A 17,663-nucleotide genomic window follows, 5' to 3' on the forward strand; every position below is an offset into this window, starting at 1 on the left:
GAGACAGGGTCTCATTCTGTTGCCCAGGCTGAATTACAGTGGCACAGTCATGGCTCACTGCAGCCTCAATCTCCAGGGCTCATAAGATCCTCCCACCTCAGCCTCCTGAGTAGCTGCAACTACCAGCATGTGCCACCATGCCCAACTCATTTTTGTCTCTTTTGTGGAGACAGGATTTCGCCATGTTGCCCAGGCTGGTCTTGAACTCCTGGACTTAAGTGTTCCACTTGCCTCAGCCTCTCAAAGTGCTGGGATTATAGGCATGAGCCACCTTCCCTGGCCAATAGTTTTTAACTCTAAAAGAATATATGCCTAAGGAACTGGGAAGGAAGAATTTGGCCATTAAAGGCTCAAGGAAGTGGGGAGACAGTATTATCAATATGCTCACTAAATTTGTCTATAGGCATGGACTTAAAAAGACAAGAATTAAATAGAACCCTTGCCATACATATAGGAGATACTCTGATTCTCAAGCATTCATAGCCACCTTCTTGGAATTGTAAAACTATTGTTTTATAATAATTTGGCATGTAGGCCAGGCGTGGTGGCTCACGCCTGTAATCCCAGCACTTTGGGAGGCCCAAGGCAGGTCGATCACCTGAGGTCAGGAGTTTGATACCATCCTGGCCAAGATAGTGAGACCTCATCTCTACTAAAATTACAAAAGAAAAAAAAAAATAGGCATGATGGTGAGCACCTGTAATCCCAGCTACTTGGAAGGCTGAGGTAAGAGAATTGCTTGAACCCAGGAGGTGGAGGTTGCAGTGAGCTGAAATCATGCCACTGCACTCCAGCCTGAGTAACAGAGTGAGACTCTGTCTCAAAAAAAAAAAAAAAAAAAAGAAGAATTAAAAAATAATAATTTGGCAGGTAAACTATGTATTTGGTATAGAAATCAAATAAGAATAATGTAATTTGTATACCTCTTTGTTTCTAAACCTATGTGCTGTCAATGTGGTCACATTTTTAAAAAGATAACTACCTTTCATGCTGCTAATGTATTTGTAAGATAAAAGCCTAGAAATTGAATCACTGAGGTTTTTTTTCTCCTTACAGATAACAATATATACATATTATGCCCTTTGTTTCTCCTCCCCTATCCCATTACCATAATATAACTTGAAGAGCTTTTAAAGTCAACTCATGTAGAAGTGCTTCTTATATGGTCATGCTGAACTTTATTGAAACAGTCTTCTATTGATTAGCACTGAGATTGTTTTCAACCTTGTACTATTAGAAACAATGTTGCAGTGATTATCCTTTTACACATGGCATTTCACAAATGTGAACACATTATGGGTTAACACTTAGGATGGAATTGTTGATTCAAAGGCTATGGGACTTTTTCATTTTGGTCACTATTGCAAATTGCCCTTTCTAGAGGTTGTAGCAATATATACTCTTTATACCCTTCTTTTTTCTCATACTTCAAAACACTCTCATCAGCAATATATAAGCAATTAATGACTGTTTCTCTACCCTCTCTCCAATACAGCCTGTTATCAAACTTTTTGATCTTAAGCAGTCTTTTTGGAGGAAAACGATATCTCAGCGTAGTTAACTTGCAGTTGCTTTATTGTGAAGTGTCGAGCATTTCTTCAGTCATTTGTATTTTCTTTTCCTTGAACTGTCCATGTTGTTTGCTTATTTATAAAATAAGATTGTTGGGGATTTTCTTACTGATTTATAGTAGTCTTTCTTTAAAAGTTAGCCCTTTGTTATTTGAGCAGCAAATATAATTCCTAGCTTTTTGTTTACTTTTGACTTGTATTTATTTTTCCCATGTGAACATCTTCATGTCAGTAAACTTATCAATCTTATGGTTTTGTCCAATATGTTTTGTTTAAAATGCATGTAACTCGATCAGAAATTCAGCAGTTAGAAAAGCTAAGAGTCATCACTTTATATAAATGGCTGTATTGGTGCCAAAATTATATATTGAATAACAGAGATGGGTTTTCCTCTGGCATTCATTACAGGATGTTAAAATTGAGTCACATACATGGCCAGACCAGTGAATTAAGTGTGTCCTCTAATGAAGGGTATAATGTTAAAACATTAGTATCTTCATTGTAAGGATGGAATAACCAGGGAGAAATCACCAACCTCCAGTATAAGATTATTTTCTTTATATATTATTTTATTAATTCTGTTGGCAAATAATAGACTACTTTGAATCTTGATTTCTCCTAATAAAGATTATCTTGACTTTTGTCCTTCCTGCTTAGTCTTTAAAAATCTGTTCTACTTTAAAGATTTTCATTTGCTGGGACCAGATTTCTTGAATTGCTGCCACATGTCTTTCTCTCTGTGTACCCCCTCCACCCCACCCTCACTTTTTATCTTTAAAAGGAAAACATCTGGTTTATATCATGAAGAACTTTTAAAAGCAGTGAGTAGAATTATATAAGATTAATTATATCTATAATAGATATATGAATGAAGGAGTTAATCTTTAATTGTATAAATTCTAAACAAAAATTTATAATGACACTAGATAGGACATAGTCCTCAAAACAACAACAAAAATGTTGAAATATATTATTTTGATTTTATTTCTGTAAGCACAGAGTATGGGAGGGTGAGGGAGGGAAAGGAAACCCTAACAGATTTTCAGTTCTTGTCAACTATACTACACAATCACATAAGGCACAGGATTCTAAACTCACTGTGTCAAATGTCAGAAAACCATTTGTTTCTCAATTAATTGTTTGAGCTTCTCTAAAATATAATGTGGGCAAGGTTGATGACATCCCCTTCCTATAAATAAAAACAATTTAAGGCAAGCTTACAAACAAAATGAGATTCTCTAAAATTGTTTTATTTAACCACAGAGAAAACATACCCTGTAGTGCTCTCTTGTGAATTTAGTTTTTATTTTTCATAAATTTATATTCTGTGAGGTGTTGTTTTAGATATAATAATTACACTTCTTCCAGTTTAAGACACCTAGGTTGGAGGTGTACTGCTTTTTCATTTTTTGACAAGACGCACAGGGATTGATATTTGGGTTGGTTGGGTTTTAGATGTACAAACACACTGGTCTTATTTTATATCACTGGTGATCCACAGGGTTGGCTGCTGTGCTGAACTTTTTGTTCTAGACTTTCTGCCAAGTACTTTATGCAAAACTCTGGTTTTAGTGAAACAGGTTTTATTGTTTTTAGTCAGAGTTGTATTATAAGCTGTTGTTAGCTATGCAGTGCTAACAGAAGAGATGGTGTGTGTGTGTGTGTATATATTTATATATATATGGCCATGAAAACAAACCACCAAAACAAGCCTGTCTGTGTTCAACTGGTTGTTTTTGCCTCCCATTCCTTTAGCCTCAATTCATTTTGTTTACTGCCAAAGGCCTGAGATGGTGTAATTTTCTTTTCTAGGAACTTGGCATTAGAATTCCTCGACCACTAGGACAGGGACCAAGCAGATTCATCCCAGAAAAGGAGGTATGTTGTTTGTGAAAGTACATAGTGAACTGTATGCTTTTAAGGAAGGGATTTCATGACCCACATCTTGGCACCTGAAGAACTGTTGGTCAACAACATGTTTTAGTCAGAGTTGGTTGCAGTTAATCATGCTTTGGCAGTGAATTTGCAGGATTAAAAAGATGTTGTACTTGTGTTGATTTCTAGTATTTCATGATGTTTTTTTAACTCCCATGTTAATCAAGTAAAGCCAAGATTTGTTTTTGACCAGTGATGCTCCATCTGCTTATATTTAGGTTTTGTTTAGGTGTGCCCATAACCTGAGTTACTCAGTCTTGACCATCTCCGCTGGCTGATGTCAAGGCTAGATTGGATCTTTAATTCTATATAAGTGTAAAAGCATCTATGCTTTATTTTCATTAAAATTATATGCTATTAATTTTAGTTCTTAAATTTAGTGAGAGTAGGTGGTTTTGTAAAGAAAGGCTTTAGTGTCTGTTTGCAAGCTCTGCAAGTCTGATCATCTAAATCTGCTTTTTTATCTGGATTCTGGCCAACTCTGCAAGCTGCCTATCTAGATGGCCTTTAATGTTCAACCTTTGTTGTTTATCCTTTACTATATGTGACTGTTTATTCTTCTGTATCTTTCAAGCAGTTGAGTTTAAATTTGTAACTAAGCCAAATTTAATCTGCTTCTAAATGATACTTACAGTGCAGCCCATGTATATATTTTTTCTCCTTAACACTAATTTACAATTTTGGTAACCATGGTTTTTCTCTCTTTTATACAGATCCTCCAAGTGGGGAGTGAAGACGCACAGATGCATGCTTTATTTGCAGATTCTTTTGCTGCTTTGGGCCGTTTGGATAACATTACGTTAGTGATGGTTTTCCACCCACAATATTTAGAAAGTTTCTTAAAAACTCAACACTATCTACTACAAATGGATGGGCCGTTACCCCTACATTATCGGCACTACATTGGAATAATGGTTTGTAAACATTCAGGGAAAAATTCTTTTTGCCTATTATTAATCTCTTTAAAGACAGTTAATACTTTAAACACAGGGATACTTATATTATGATTTGTAATACGATTCCTGTTACGTAGTCTCTATTTTTTTCTATTTTTAAATAAGAATGCTCTCAAGTGTAACAGAAAAACAAGTATTTATACATTCCTGAGAACCATTTTTTATTAAATAAGAAAAGTAGAACACAAGTTCTGTTTCATTATTATAAATAGTTCACATTGACATAAGCGGTGCTTCCTGTTCAGTTTGTAAATAATATTCCATTATTTTATGATTGGCACCTTAATTGAAGTTTCTTCTTAATCTGAAGTTCTGAAAGTTGGTATGTAGATAAAATGTCTAAAGTTCAAATACTTTTATCAGATATTTTGTTTGTTGTTGGAATATTTCTAAGGTTCTTTTACCGTATTTGAATTTTTAAAATTTTTATATAAAAACTGAATTTCTGTAGTTTATGGAAAATTTGAAAACATACCAGTAAACTTAATTACCTCTTTTGCATGTTGTAAATAAAAAGGATATGTAGTTAGTTCAAGGTTTAATATTTATAATTAGAATAATCTTTTTGTTTTCTCTTAAGGCTGCAGCAAGACATCAGTGCTCCTACTTAGTGAACCTACATGTAAATGATTTCCTTCATGTTGGTGGAGACCCTAAGTGGCTCAATGGTTTAGAGAATGCTCCTCAAAAACTACAGAATTTAGGAGAACTCAACAAAGTGTTAGCCCATAGACCTTGGCTTATTACCAAAGAACACATTGAGGTAAGTAGTGAGATAATATATCTTGGGAGTTATTTTAGACTTTATTTTTTAGAGCAGTTTTACTATTACAGAAAAATTGCATAGAAAGTACAGAGAGTTCCCATTTTCTATCCCCTGAACCTCTTCTCACAGATTCACATTTTCTTCTATTATACATATAGCATTTGTGTGGTACATTTGTTGTAATGAACCAGTATTGATAATGTTACTATTAACTAAACTTTATAGTTCACATTAGGGTTCACTCTTTGCATTGTATGGTTCTACAAGTTTCGACAAATGCCTAATGTCATACGTCCATTATAGTATCATATGGAATAGTCAGTACCCTAAAAATGCCCAGGGTTCCGCCTGTTCATCCCTGTCCCCTTCCCCTAAACCCTTGCAACCACTCATCTTTTTACTGTCTCTATAGTTTTGCCTTTTCCAGGATGCCATAGAGTTGGAATCATATAAAAGTATATAGCTTTTCAGACTGGCTTTTTTCATCTAGCAACATCCATTTAAGGCTTCTTCATGTCTTTTCATGACTTGATAGTTCATTTCTTTTTATCACTGAGTAATTCTCCATTGTATGGATATACCATAGTGTGTTTATCCATTCACCTATTGAAGGACATCTTGGTTACTGCCAGTTTTGGGCAATTATGAATGAAGCTGCTGTAAACATTCATGTATAGGTTTTTGTTTTGTTTTTTGCTTTTTTGTGTGTGTGTTTTTTTTGGTTGACAAAAGTTTCCACCTCATTTGGGTAAATAAGTGCGATTTGTGGATAATGTGATAAGCCTATGTTTACCTTTGTAAGAAACTGTGAAATTGTCTTCCAAAGTGGCATTATCAGTTTGCATTCCCACAAGCAGTGAAGAAGCATTCCTACTGGCCCACATATTTGCCAGCTTTGGTGTCAGTGTTTTGGATTTCAGCCATTCTGATAAGTGTGAAGTGGCATCTCATTATTGTGCATCTTTATGTTACAGTTTAAATGCTGTGTTAATCTAGTTTGTTCTGGTTCTGTTTATTAATAGAGGTAATAAAGTAAAAGATTGATTGATGTTCTCTAGAATTGTATACCATGCACTAGAAATTCTTAAAAGATGCATCTTTTGGTCTTGCCTACTTTATAGATACTATTACATAATTAAAGATATTATCAAGAAGTTATAAGATTTGAATATAATACAGTGCCCATTATATATTGTCAAGGAAAAATTATGCAAGATTACAAAATAGATAATGAAGCAGAAGGGATACAGAATTGAATAGAAGAATTATAGAATTTATGTATAATTTAAATATAATTTGGGCTGGGCGTGGTGGCTGATGCCTGTAATCCCAGCACTTGGGAGGCCGAGGTGGGTGGATTACCTGAGGTCAGGAGTTTGAGACCAGCCTGGCCAACATGGTGAAACCATGTCTCTACCAAAAATACAAAAAATTAGCCAGGCATGGTGGCGCACGCCTGTAATCCCAGCTATTGGGAGGCTGAGGCAGGAGAATTGCTTGGGCCTGGGAGACAGAGGTTGCAGTGGGTCAAGATTGTGCCACTGCACTCCAGCCTGGCCAACAGAGCAAGAGTCTGTCTCAGAAAACATAAAAAATAAAATAAATAAATATAATTTGATGATTTAGGAATAGTCAGGTTGTTCAAGCCACTATCTTAAAAATTCCTTGAGGAGGCCTTAAACAAAACACAGGCATTTCACACAGCAGCTTCTACTTTTAAACACAAATTTATTACATTTGGTTTGAGATTTTGAACTAACAACATGGTAATTAATTCATAATCCAGTATCTGAAACACAGCAACCACTTTTAAGCAAAATCCATTCTATTCTAAGTCAGTATTTCAGAAAATCAGAATAATAGTGGACTGTCATAATAGATTATGTTAAGTTCTAATTGTGAATGCATATTCACAAAAATTAACAAATTCTGAGTTTTACATGTTTCAAATGATAATTTTATACTAGGTTTTGTATGGTGACTCATCAAGTTTTCAATAAATACTAAAATGAACTGTATACTTTTACCACACCCCAGTACAAAAACCATATTCTCTTTTTTCCCCCCTAAGGGACTTTTAAAAGCTGAAGAGCACAGCTGGTCCCTTGCGGAATTGGTACATGCAGTAGTTTTACTCACACACTATCATTCTCTTGCCTCGTTCACATTTGGCTGTGGAATCAGTCCAGAAATTCATTGTGATGGTGGCCACACGTTCAGACCTCCTTCTGTTAGCAACTACTGCATCTGTGACATTACAAATGGCAATCACAGTGTGGATGAGATGCACGTCAACTCAGCAGAAAATGTTTCTGTAAGTATTCATTATTTGTCATGAGATTGTCATAAAATTAATCACAATAATTGCGGTTATATTATTTCTTCAATTGGCTTGAAGGGTGAAGAAAAACCCACCCTGTTAAGTCTGGAGATATTGGGCCTCTATATCTATTCATTTAGTAAGGTTTTATTGACTGCCTGACATGCTCATCACTAGTCTAGGTGCTATTCAAAATTATATAAAAGTGATGTACAACACTCTAAGACCTTCTAGGAGTTTACACTCAAATAATTTTAGAATCAGGAGCCAACAGCATGTGTCCCATCAGGGCCAAATAATATTGAATGGCTACTACTGTGAGATGAGGGAAGGCTGAAAATAGTGTGGCCTGGTGGGCCACACTGTGATTTTTGTGCCAGTCACATTCTTCTCTTCTGCATAAAGAAACAGCCTGACTTCTTACCTTTTTATCTTTCAGAAGATTTAATCAATTTTGATCTGGAAATTTATCTTTAAATTTTTTTTCATGTTTAATTTTACACCAATACAGAAGGTGGTATCAAGTGAATGCAAATTTGTTAAAATGCTTTCACCTCTATTCCTTCTCTTCCTGGCTTCTATATATTCTCAAGTTTGTTACTCTTTTGAAACAGAGCAAGTTCTAAGCAAATTTTAATTCCTATTTATGATGAATCATAATCCCCTCCTGCATTCCTTTGCTATAGTGAAAAACAAATTGAAGTAGTACCACAGCCATCTGAACACTTTGTATGCATTTTCTGAGTTATGTTATCCCTTCAAAATAGATGTGGGCAGGTTGAATTGCCTTTAACTTACATATTTAACTTTGGGCATGTTATTGAATCTCAGTTCTTTCATGTATAAATAAAAGTAAAAAACAAGTTATTGTGAGGTTTAAATGAAATGTCTCTAAAGAAGTAAAATGCCAGCACTTTGCATTTATCAGGTGCTAAATAGAGGTGGCATTTACTTATGGTATAATTAGCAAAAGAAATAACTTTCCCAAGATTGATCATAGCACTGTCCTGACACTGCCAAAGACCACTGCCTAGATTCATATCATAGGCCGGCATATGACCACTGATTAATCAAAGCTTTGTGATCAGAAGAGGATCCAAGAGAGTATTCGGTTGCTAGAATGCTAGGAGACGGATTCTTGCCCTTGCTACCAATAATTCAGTACAGGGCTAAAGAAAAAAGTACTTGACTGTTTCTAGTTATCCTTCTACTAAAAGAATGAATATTGAAAGAAGATAATTTTTATTTCTCTAATAGATAAGCTTCCTATTCCCAGGTAAGTTGTATACTTTTAGAAGGTTTGTGGCCCACTCTGATGCCACTTGACAGTGAGCTGATGTAGCTTGTTTTTTAGGTGTTCAGGTGGTGTCACCACCAGGCCACACAGTATCTGACTCAGTTCTTCAGATACAAATGGTAACAAACAAACAAGAGTTTTCCCTCCCTCCTAACCTGGGCAACTACTTACTCATTTTTTTTTTTTTTTTTTTTTACTATCTCCATAGTTTTGCCTTTTCCAGAATGTTAGTTGGAATCATACAGTATGTAGCCTTAAAAGATTGGCTTCTTTCACTTAGTAATATGCATTTAATTTAATATTAATGTAGTATTGTTGATTCTTGTAAGAATCAACCCATGTCTGTTCATGGCTTGATACTTAAGTTTCTTTTTAGCACCGAATAATTTTTCATTTTCTGGATGTACCAACATTTCTTTATTCCAGTAGCTATTGAAGGACACGTTGGTTGCTTCTAAATATTGGTGTATTATTCTGTTCTCATGCTGCTAATAAAAACATACCCAAGACTGGGTAATTTATAAAGAAAAAAAAGAATTTTCTTACAGTTTTAATATTTTAATATTAAAATGAAATGCCTTAACTTTTTTTAACCCTAACAACTTTGGCAGATCAGTCAAGGAACAAAGAAACCTACTTCGTTTTCTTTCCCTCTTATTTCAATATAATTTATCAAGAATTATCTTTCCTAAGAATACCTGCAATTTGGGCTCTTTATTTTAAGAGAATGGGTAAACAGATAATGAGAGATAATGTGAGTTGAAAGAGACCTTTTTTAAACTTTGAATCATCTTATCATGTAACCTAATCCTTTTCAGCTCATTTTTTATTTGGTTACTGACACTGTGTCAGGAATAACTATGGGGAAAATGCATGCACCAGAATAATCTTCAGCACCATCACAGAAACACTTCCCATCATGAAAGTATTAGAGAAAGGGCTTAGTACTGGGCATTTCAGTGTAACTGTTTGGATCAAAAGAAAGTATAAAGCACAAGTGATATAGATTGTCTCTTAATCTAGAATTATTCTGGCAGTCATTCTATAGCAAGTATTTTTTTTTAATATCTCCTCTGTACCAGGTACTATGCTAGGTGTGGGATATATACAGATAAACCAGACAGATCTCCTACCTTTCTGAAGGTTTGGTTTGGGAAGGGAGCAGGCATTAAATCAATATCATGCAAATAACAATTATAAATTATGATTGTAAGGAAAGAGGAGAGAGTTGTGTTAGAATAATTACAGCTTGTGGGGTAACTGATAGTATTAAGAAGCATGTAAATGTAAGCTGCTACCTGAAGGATCAATGAGTGGACGCCAGGAAGAGTGGAAGATAGAGGTCTTAAAAACATTCCTGGCAAAATAAATTTATAAAGGGGGAACCGTCAATTTTGTATGTATACACTGAGATTTGAGATTAAGAGTTTTTCTTTTTGATACAAAGTCTCACTCTGTTTTCCAGGCTGAAGTGCAATGTTACAGTCATAGCTCACTGCAGCCTTGAACTCCTGGGCTCAAGCAATTATCCTGCGCTGGGCTCCCAAAATGCTTGGATTATAGGCGTGAGACACTAGCCCAACCAAGACTTCTTAATATATTCATTTTATAAGAACGATATAAATTGCATAGATTTGATCTAGCTTTTGCAGCAAGAATACAACAGGGTATAGAAGTATAACTGATTTGACTAGTGCAAGACCACTTGGCCAGTCCTTTGTCAGACCCATTACTCTATGTGTGACACTGCTCTAGTCATCCCAGCAAGTGACAGCTGCCAGATCCATTTGCAGAGGTCAGGTGGCTAACTCTAGCCATGTAAACACATGTTTCATGTTTAATTGGTAAACTGTATAAATAGAGCTAATTACTAAAGACGATAGACACATTGACAGTATGTATGCCCAGTGTACACAGTTGATGCAAAACCAGTTGTACTTTGTGTATCTTATTTATTTGAAGATTAAGCAAGTAGAAGTGAACTTAGTTCTATTTTAAATTGACAGTGTTTAATTTTTAAAACAGCATAAATATTAATGACATTATTGCTAATTTTATAAGGTAAAAGCATTAGAATGTGTCTTAAAATCATTTTTTTCTTATATTTTAAAATCTGCATGTCGGTATTCCTAATAGACCAAAATAATTGTTTTTTATTCATTCATGTACATTAAAATTATAAGAATATTTTCCCTATATTCTATTAAGATATAAATTCTTATAAGACAAACTTAATAAAAGATAATTCATGTATATTCTATGTCTGCCACATGTAACATTAATTATATTTTCTTTTCAGGTAAGTGATTCTTTCTTTGAGGTTGAAGCCCTCATGGAAAAGATGAGGCAGTTACAGGAATGTCGAGATGAAGAAGAGGCAAGTCAGGAAGAGATGGCTTCACGTTTTGAAATAGAAAAAAGAGAGAGTATGTTTGTCTTCTCTTCAGGTAAGAACAATCATTACATAGCCAATATAATTATTGCAAACTCAGCTTTTTATTTAAATAATTTAAATAAGTTTTAAAGCATCAATCTAGATATGCCCTTCCTTTTAGAGAGGCTATCGCATAGGTATTCCTATTTACAAATAATGTTTACAGCAAGCAACTAAGAAAAGGTTAAAAGTGAAAACAGCCTAGACTAAGAGGGAGGACATTTAATTTGGATTCTGGTACTAAAATTACTTCTAATGAGCTTTGTGAACTTGACTAAGTCAGTTAACATATGAATGCTCCCTTTTTTTCTTCTTCTTTTTTTTTTTTTTTTTTTTTAAGAAACAGGGTCTTGCTTTGTTGCCAGGCTGGAGTGCAGCGGCATGATCCTAGCTCACTGTAATCTCAAACTGCTAGGCTCAAACAATCATCCTGCCTTAGCTTCCTGAGTAGCTAGGACTACAGACATGTGCCACCACGCCTAGTTGTTTTTAAATTTTTCATGTAGAGATGGGGTGTTGCTATATTGTCCATGCTTCTCTTCTTTAATATGAGGAAATAGTCCTGAGATTGCTTCCAGCGTTAAAATTCTGTGATTTGTTGGGCATGGCAATGTGTACCTGTAGTACGGGCCACTCAAGAAGCTGAGGTGGGAGGATTGCCTTGAAGCCAGGAGTTCCAAATCAGCTTGGGCAACATAGCAAGAGGAGATATTTATTAAATTACCAACAACAACCTAAATTCTCTTCGTTTAACCTTTATCTATTTGCAGGCTACGGGAAATAATATATAAACCAGATAATTTAAAGGAGAAAAAGTTTATAAAGTGTCTCCAACAGAGTGGGAGAAAGAGTATAAGAATTAAAACACCAAGTTTCTTAATAGCAAAGAAACAATCAAATTTGTTTAAATGGAGGTTGGATGTTAGCTTGTTTTTCTTCCAGGAAAAATTTTTGTTTCCATGCCTGAAGATAGAGAGTTGTCATCTAATGCTACACTTACATGAAACTATAATCTCAACTCCTAAACATGATGATAGTCCAGAAAGTCTTAGGCAAAGTGCAGGCAGCACTGTAAAACTGTTAAGTCATGAGATTTCTTTCTTTCATATCACATACCCTGTGTCATTAATATTGAACAAAAATAAGTGCTAAATTTTAGAACATAGCTGATTTTTATAGTTATCTTAAAGACTATCCAAAAGTACGTTCATACTTTGAATAAGTAGAACCTAATATATATAAATTAGAATGGGGGGTTCTGTGAAAGAGGCAATAAAAAGGCATAGAGAATTCAACTATGAGTTTTCATTTTATAAGAGAATCTTCTATTACTACATTCTGTTTACTAGCAAGTAAGCTATATCTTTGTATAGTTATAAGACTATTTTGGTTGATATTGGTTACTCAGTATCAGAGAAAGGGCTATGCCATTTTTACTTGCTATGGGTAAAATCAATTTTAACTAGCTTCCTATTTTTTTAAAACTTTCAATGGCTTTTTTCCCAGATGATGAAGAAGTTACACCAGCAAGAGACATATCTCGTCATTTTGAGGATACTAGCTATGGCTATAAAGATTTCTCTAGACATGGGATGCATGTTCCAACATTTCGTGTCCAGGTAAAATTTCAACTTGTATGCACGTGATTGACTAGAAATACCTCAGACTGACTTAAAATACAAAAGAGCCACTTATACTTGAGAACTATGCTGAGTGCTTTGCAGGCAGTATCTCTTCTTGTTTTAGAATAGCAGCTGAAAGACTGCTTCTGATCCATCTGTGAAGTCATACTGTAGTTTTAAATGTATGTATATCTTAAAATTTTTATTGTGTAAATATTTAAATAGGTAAGTATTTAATTCGGATGAGTTAATACTCCCAACGTTCCCAAATATTGTTAGGGTCCAGTGTTAAATAATAACTATTTTACCAGAATTATGAAAATATTTGAGAACCATAAGATTTTGTTTCTTACTTCAAGAAACTAAGGGGCCTGACACAATGGCTCCCGCCTGTAATCCCAGCACCTTGGGAGGGAGGCTGAGGCTGGTGGATCACCTGAGCCAGGTGTTCCAAGACCAGCCTGGCCAAATGGAGAAACTCTGTCTCAAAAAAAAAAGCCATGTGTGGTGGTGTGCACCTGTGGTCCTATATACTCAGGAGGCTGAAGTAGGAAGATCACTTTAGCCTGGAAGGTTGAGGCTGCAGTGAGCTGTGATGGAGCCACCGTACTCCAGCCTGGGTGACAGAGTGGGACCCTATCTCAAGAAATAAACTAAGGGGCAAAATTATTGTATAATTAGGATAATTATACAATACAAATTGAAGACGTGGGCTGGAAATTTTATGGAGGGAGATTAGGATTTGAATAATTTGGATGGTAAAAAGGGTACTGTAAGTAGAGGAGACTAGACAATAAGGCGCAGGTTGAGGGATAGAGTGAGGGAAGGAACTATAAAAAGATTGGCTGGCTGCTGAGAGCTTCAAGCTAAGGATTCCTGCTTCTGATTAGTGGTAATAAAAGGCACAGAGAATTCAATTATGAGTTTAAAATTGGTTAGGTGTGCCTTAAATGCCAAAGCAGTTTACAGTAGATTAAGTGGGGTTTGTAGGCTTTGACCAGAGTGATGGCGTAATATCAAAGAAGTGTTTTTAGGAAAGCAACAAAGAAGTAGGGGCTTACTAAGTTTTGTTTCAGGTGGAAAGAAAGGCAAGGAGATTTAATGTAGGAAAACTAATTAGGAGACTCAGTTAATAGGGCTAAAAGGCAGAAGTGGGGGTAGGAGGAGAAGGAATGGGTGATGGATGTGTTGAGTTAAAAACTCACAAAATTTGGGCAGATGGGTGGCTCCCATGTGTAATCCCAGCACTTTGAGAGACCAAGATGGGAAAATCACTGAGGCCAAGCATTCAAGACTAGCATGGGCAACAAAACAAGACCCTATCTCTACAAATAATTTAAAAAACTAACCAAGCAAGGTGACCTGTGCCTGTAGTTCCAGTTAGGAGGCTGAGACAGGGAGGATCACTTGAACCCAGGAGTTGGAGGCTGCAGCGAGCTGTGATCACACCGTTGCCACCATTGCACTCCATCCTGGTCAACAGAGTGAGAACTTGTCTCTTAAAACACACACACACACACTCTCTCTCTCTGTCTCTCACACACACACATAATTTGAAGACCATTTGAACTGCAATGGAAAAGGAGAGGGGACTCCCAAGCTGGTCACATCTGGGAGATAAGTGGAGATAGTGTGAAAGAGATAAAGGCGGATGTGTAAGGTGAAGAGACTATTAGTTTGTTTTCATTTTTTGAGACGAGACTAAAGAAAGGAGACAAGGAGATTTAAATTCTCCATTAGTTTTTAAATTCACTGCATTATAAAACACCTTTTGCATGTTGCAGTATAGAAATTGAAAACGTAAGATTGGAGTGCAAGTGAAGCTGGGAGTTAGGGATGAAAGCCAGTTGGATTGTCAGCCAAATGGCAATGATTTTTATATACTACAGAGCTGTAGATATAGAACTGTACTTGAGCACATTTTAATTATTCACATTTGTTCTATTCCCTGTATTTAGGACTATTGCTGGGAAGATCATGGTTATTCTTTGGTAAATCGCCTTTATCCAGATGTGGGACAGTTGATTGATGAAAAATTTCACATTGCTTACAATCTTACTTATAATACAATGGCAATGCACAAAGATGTGGATACCTCAATGCTTAGACGGGCAATTTGGAACTATATTCACTGCATGTTTGGAATAAGGTTAGTCTTCTTTCTGTGTTTATAAAGAGATGTTTCTCTCTGGGCCAAATTATTCAGGTGCTTGGAGTGTACATGCACACAGACACACACATAGTCAAAATCCATCCCCTCCCCAATAACTTATTCTTATGCTTTTTATACTTCAAAGAACCACTTTATTGCAGTTTAGTTTTCTCTCCTCTTTCCTAGCTAGGCAGGAGGGAGAGTTAGGGACTTTGAGAAGAGCTGAATGATAGCTGCCTCCAGCAAAGGAAGGAAGGACAAGCAAGCTGGTTCCAGAACGAAGTTTGTCACTGAACGCCTTTAGTATCTTTTCATATCATCTATCTCCTGGAACATTTATGTTTCTTGGAAATCAGTTCCCTTATATTGCTCCTCTGGCTGTTCTTAGGCTCCTTCTGAAGAGTACTTGCTCTGATAATACCTCATTAATCAAAACTTTCATGTCCTTGCTGTTAGGTTTTCAGCCATGTTACGACGTTATATTGAAAATGCAGCCATTGTATGCCATCTTCTCATACATGCACACAAACTCCATGCTACAGTGCTTACTAGTCATTTTAGCTGTAAAGTCAGGCTTTCTATTCATTTTAACAGACTCTGCTCAAAACCTGTAAACCCTATTTAATCTACTCCAAACGTATCTGGCATTCAAGGTACATCTGACCAACTTTAAACTAATTTCCCACTAATCAGTAGCCAGACTATTGACTTTAGCCTCCTGAATGGTTGTAGAACCAGCTATGCAAGACCTTTCTCCCATTCCCACTGAAAACTCAATAGGAGACTACAGTGCCTATGTGATTGAGAATCCATTACCCAGTGGAGCAAAGCAGACGCTGGTGCATGCAACCATCTTGGCTTAAAGCAGGATGGGCTCTCCTAAGTATAAATCATCCTTCTCTCCCCAGCCCCTGCCTTTTTTCTCATTTGACCCCAGAAACTCCTAGAAACATGAGTAAAGTAATTCTAATTATTTTATTTATACAAGTGAATTTCTCTCTATATAGATGTGTATATAAATATATATAATTATATACAACATTTAAAATTAAAATATTTATAATTATAGAAATTTACTTGTATAAATAAAAATAATTAGATATATATATATAGAGAGAGAGAGAGAGAGAATATAATAGTACCAAAAACAAATATAATTGTTAACTTAATTTTGATCATCTGTTTTCAGAATTTGTTCAGCCAGGTGCAGTGGCTCATGCCTATAATCCCAGCACTTTGAGAGGCCAAGGTGGGCAGATCACTTGAGATCAGGAGTTGTAGACTAACCTGGCCAACATGGTGATACCCTGTGTCTACTAAAAATACAAAAATTAGCAGGGCATGTGGCACACACCTGCAATCCCAGCTTTTCTCAGGAGGCTGAGCTGAGAGAATCACTTGAACCCAGGAGGTGGAGGTTGCAGTGAGCTAAGATAGCACCACTGGACTCCAGCCTGGGTGACAGGGCAAGATTCAGTCTCAAAAAATAATAATTTGTTCCTTAGTGTGGTTGCATGTTCATTATTGCAAATATACACTTGCCGGGTACCCAGTGCTACATTAATATTGTCAGCTTTCAGGAATGATTTACTTGGGCAGCAGAAAATGTTCTGTTGTTTCTTATTCCTTTATACTCAGTCATCCACCCCCCAATTGTAAAGCTCTGTCGTTTTTGGGGACAGCTACCTACACAAAGAGGGAAAAAAATACAGCATTAACTATTGATGTGTATTCTTTCATAAGACGAAAATAGGTTATACACTGAAAATATAATTCTCACTATGTCTTTCAACAGATATGATGATTATGACTATGGTGAAATTAACCAGCTATTGGATCGTAGCTTTAAAGTTTATATCAAAACTGTTGTTTGCACTCCTGAAAAGGTTACCAAAAGAATGTATGATAGCTTCTGGAGGCAGTTCAAGCACTCTGAGAAGGTATGTGCCTGTTGTGGCATGTTTACTCTGTAACTTAGCAGTGATTCGTAGAGTCCTTCACCTAACCTAATAGCTCTGAAACCTTTCCATCACCCCTACCAACCCAAAGAAAAACATTCTAGGACAGCTGTCTGAGGTGCTCTTTCAGAAGGGAACCTCGTCATAGTGATAGAGTAGAAGAATGAAAACAGGGAGGACAGGTGGGCTGGCCCATCTTCAGAAGTGCTGGCATGGCTGTCAGCATGTAGAAGAAAGACTGTTTTGTAAAAGCTGTGTATGTGTAGAAGTGTCTGTTCTCTTTGAAACATCTTTATAGAAATTACTGAATAATGATTTGGCAGGGGAAGTTGGTATTCTAATAAAACAGTGTCCAGATTTTCTGACATATAACAAACCTCCAAGAAATACGATAAAATATAAATGAAAGCTATCCAAAAAGAATATTAGGCTCGGCACAGTGGCTCACACTTGTAATCCCAGCACTTTGTGAGGCCAAGGCAGGCAGATCACTTGAGGTCAGCAGTTCAAGACCAGCCTGGCCAACATGGTGAAATCCCATCTCTACTAAAAATACCAAAAAAATTAGCTGGGCATGGTAGCATGCACCTCTGGATCCAGCTACTTGGGAGGCTGAGGCATGAGAATCACTTGAACCTGGGAGGTGGCGGTT

General features: G+C 36.1%; 1 protein-coding gene across 2 annotated transcripts in view; it reads left to right on the forward strand.

Moving 5' to 3' along the window:
• The window catches only part of SESN1 (sestrin 1), a 109,189-nt gene that overhangs the window by 90,076 nt on the left and 1,450 nt on the right, over positions 1-17,663 (forward strand). For both annotated transcript variants that reach the window (XM_032275078.1, XM_032275079.1), the window contains exons 2-9: positions 3,384-3,449; positions 4,220-4,420; positions 5,043-5,225; positions 7,300-7,542; positions 11,145-11,292; positions 12,786-12,898; positions 14,860-15,050; positions 16,849-16,993. In XM_032275078.1, the coding sequence (XP_032130969.1) occupies positions 3,384-3,449; positions 4,220-4,420; positions 5,043-5,225; positions 7,300-7,542; positions 11,145-11,292; positions 12,786-12,898; positions 14,860-15,050; positions 16,849-16,993 (1,290 nt within the window). The remainder of the gene's footprint in view (positions 1-3,383; positions 3,450-4,219; positions 4,421-5,042; positions 5,226-7,299; positions 7,543-11,144; positions 11,293-12,785; positions 12,899-14,859; positions 15,051-16,848; positions 16,994-17,663) is intronic.

This window comes from Sapajus apella, unplaced genomic scaffold (assembly GCF_009761245.1).
Source record: "Sapajus apella isolate SASKATOON/1434 unplaced genomic scaffold, GSC_monkey_1.0 scaffold6, whole genome shotgun sequence".
Classification (NCBI taxonomy): domain Eukaryota; kingdom Metazoa; phylum Chordata; class Mammalia; order Primates; family Cebidae; genus Sapajus; species Sapajus apella.